The 1712-nt window shown below is 57.3% G+C and overlaps 1 protein-coding gene across 1 annotated transcript in view; it reads left to right on the plus strand.

Moving 5' to 3' along the window:
- The window catches only part of SCAP (SREBF chaperone), a gene marked incomplete at both ends in the record, with an annotated part of 32020 nt that extends 30502 nt beyond the window's left edge, over window positions 1-1518 (plus strand). Inside the window, 2 exons of the mRNA XM_010289257.1 lie at window positions 537-617; window positions 1312-1518. Coding sequence (XP_010287559.1) covers window positions 537-617; window positions 1312-1518 — 288 coding nt within the window. The remainder of the gene's footprint in view (window positions 1-536; window positions 618-1311) is intronic.
- Window positions 1519-1712: the final 194 nt, after the last annotated feature.

The raw sequence follows: 1712 nt of genomic DNA on the forward strand, positions 1-1712 counted from the left end.
TGTTGTTGGAGTCCATCCCAGTGCATTCCTGAAGCTCCGCGTGTTATATTTGTGGCCTGGATGGGGCTCCTCGCTGGAGCCCGAGGACAGAGCCCTGTGGGAGGTATCTTACTAAACAGAGCGTGAGATCCTCTCGCCTCAGGGATGGGTGACTTCATGAATAGCAGGGTCTGGGTTCTGGGGCACCCCCTGCCTTAGTCATAGAATCATTTAGGTTGGAAAAGACCTTTAAGAACTTCGAGTCCAGCCGTCACCCCAGCACTGCCCAGCCCACCACTGACCATGTCCCTCAGCACCGTGTCTACACGGCTTTTAAATCCCCCCAGGGCTGGGACTCAGCCCTTTCCCCGAGCAGCCTGTGCCAGGGCTTGACAACCGTTTGGGTGAAGACATTTCCCCCAACACCCAATCTAAACCTCCCCCGGCGCAACTTGAGGCCGTTTCCTCTCGTCCTGTCACTTGTAAGTTGGGAGAAGAGTCTAACACGCACCCTGCTAGCCCGGCTGACACTCATGTCTGCCTCTTCTGCCCGGCAGGTGTTTCGGCTAGAAGACTCGTGCTGCTTGTTCACGCTGCAGGGTCACTCAGGAGCAATCACAGCTGTGTACATGGATCAGGTAAGGCGCAGCTGGGTCTGCACCTCAAAGAACATCCTTACATACGGCTGCTGAGCCACTGGTTCAGCCAGATCTGGGGCCTTTTCCTGGTTTACGTGCACAGAAGCTGATGTGCACTTCTCTGAGGATGCAGAGGGTTCGCTGGCCGCTGTAACCGTGCGCTCACCGCGTGCCTTACAAGATGAACCAGTATTTTCCCATCCAGCTCACTGCGAGTGCAGCAATCCGTTTCCCTGGAGGTGGTTTGTCTCCCGGCCCTGTTTGGAGCAGGAAGGGCCCATTCCTGTACCTGTGCTGCCGCGTCAGCTGTTCTGAATGCAGCCCTGAAGCCAGGGAGCCTCTGAGGGCAGAAGGAGAACCGCCCCTCGGCGCTTTACACCTCTGTTAAATGATTTGAGGTTTCTCTGCAGCAGGCAGTCCTGCTGGGCTTGTGGTTGTGTTACCTGCAGCCTGCTCGCACGCACGTGTGAAGGCAGGGAGGACACCAAGGCGGCAGTTCAGCTTTCTGTCCCGCGTTCCTGTGACCCCCTGCAGCCTGGGAGCGTGCTGGAGCACTGCGCGTCCTTGCCTACAGAACTCCTATGCCTTTGGCGGCTTTCCATGGTTGTGGCACTGCGAAGCCCCGGGGGGTGATGGAAACGGCGCTGTGTCGTCCTCCCAGGTTCCTGACCCCGTTCTGCCCGTGTCCTTGCAGACGATGGTGCTAGCGAGCGGAGGCCAGGACGGTGCCATCTGCCTTTGGGACGTGCTGACGGGGAGCAAGGTCAGCCACATGTATGCCCACCGAGGGGACGTCACCTCCCTCACCTGCACAACGTCCTGCGTCATCAGCAGCGGCTTGGACGACATGATCAGCATCTGGGACCGCAGCTCGGGGATCAAGCTCTACTCTATCCAGCAGGTAGGTAGCTGGCGAGTAGCCAGGGAAAGGTTAAGGGTGCTCCTTTGCTTTTCTGGACCCCACCACACTGCGCAGACCACCTCTGCTGGACTTTGTCCTGTGAAGGCATCTCTATTTAAAACTCCATGTGCTTTGGAAAACTTACCCGTTTGAGCTCTTGCACATTAACGTTCACAGAAAAGACTGAAGCTGTT

Source organism: Phaethon lepturus, unplaced genomic scaffold, assembly GCF_000687285.1.
Source record: "Phaethon lepturus isolate BGI_N335 unplaced genomic scaffold, ASM68728v1 scaffold35826, whole genome shotgun sequence".
Taxonomy (NCBI): domain Eukaryota; kingdom Metazoa; phylum Chordata; class Aves; order Phaethontiformes; family Phaethontidae; genus Phaethon; species Phaethon lepturus.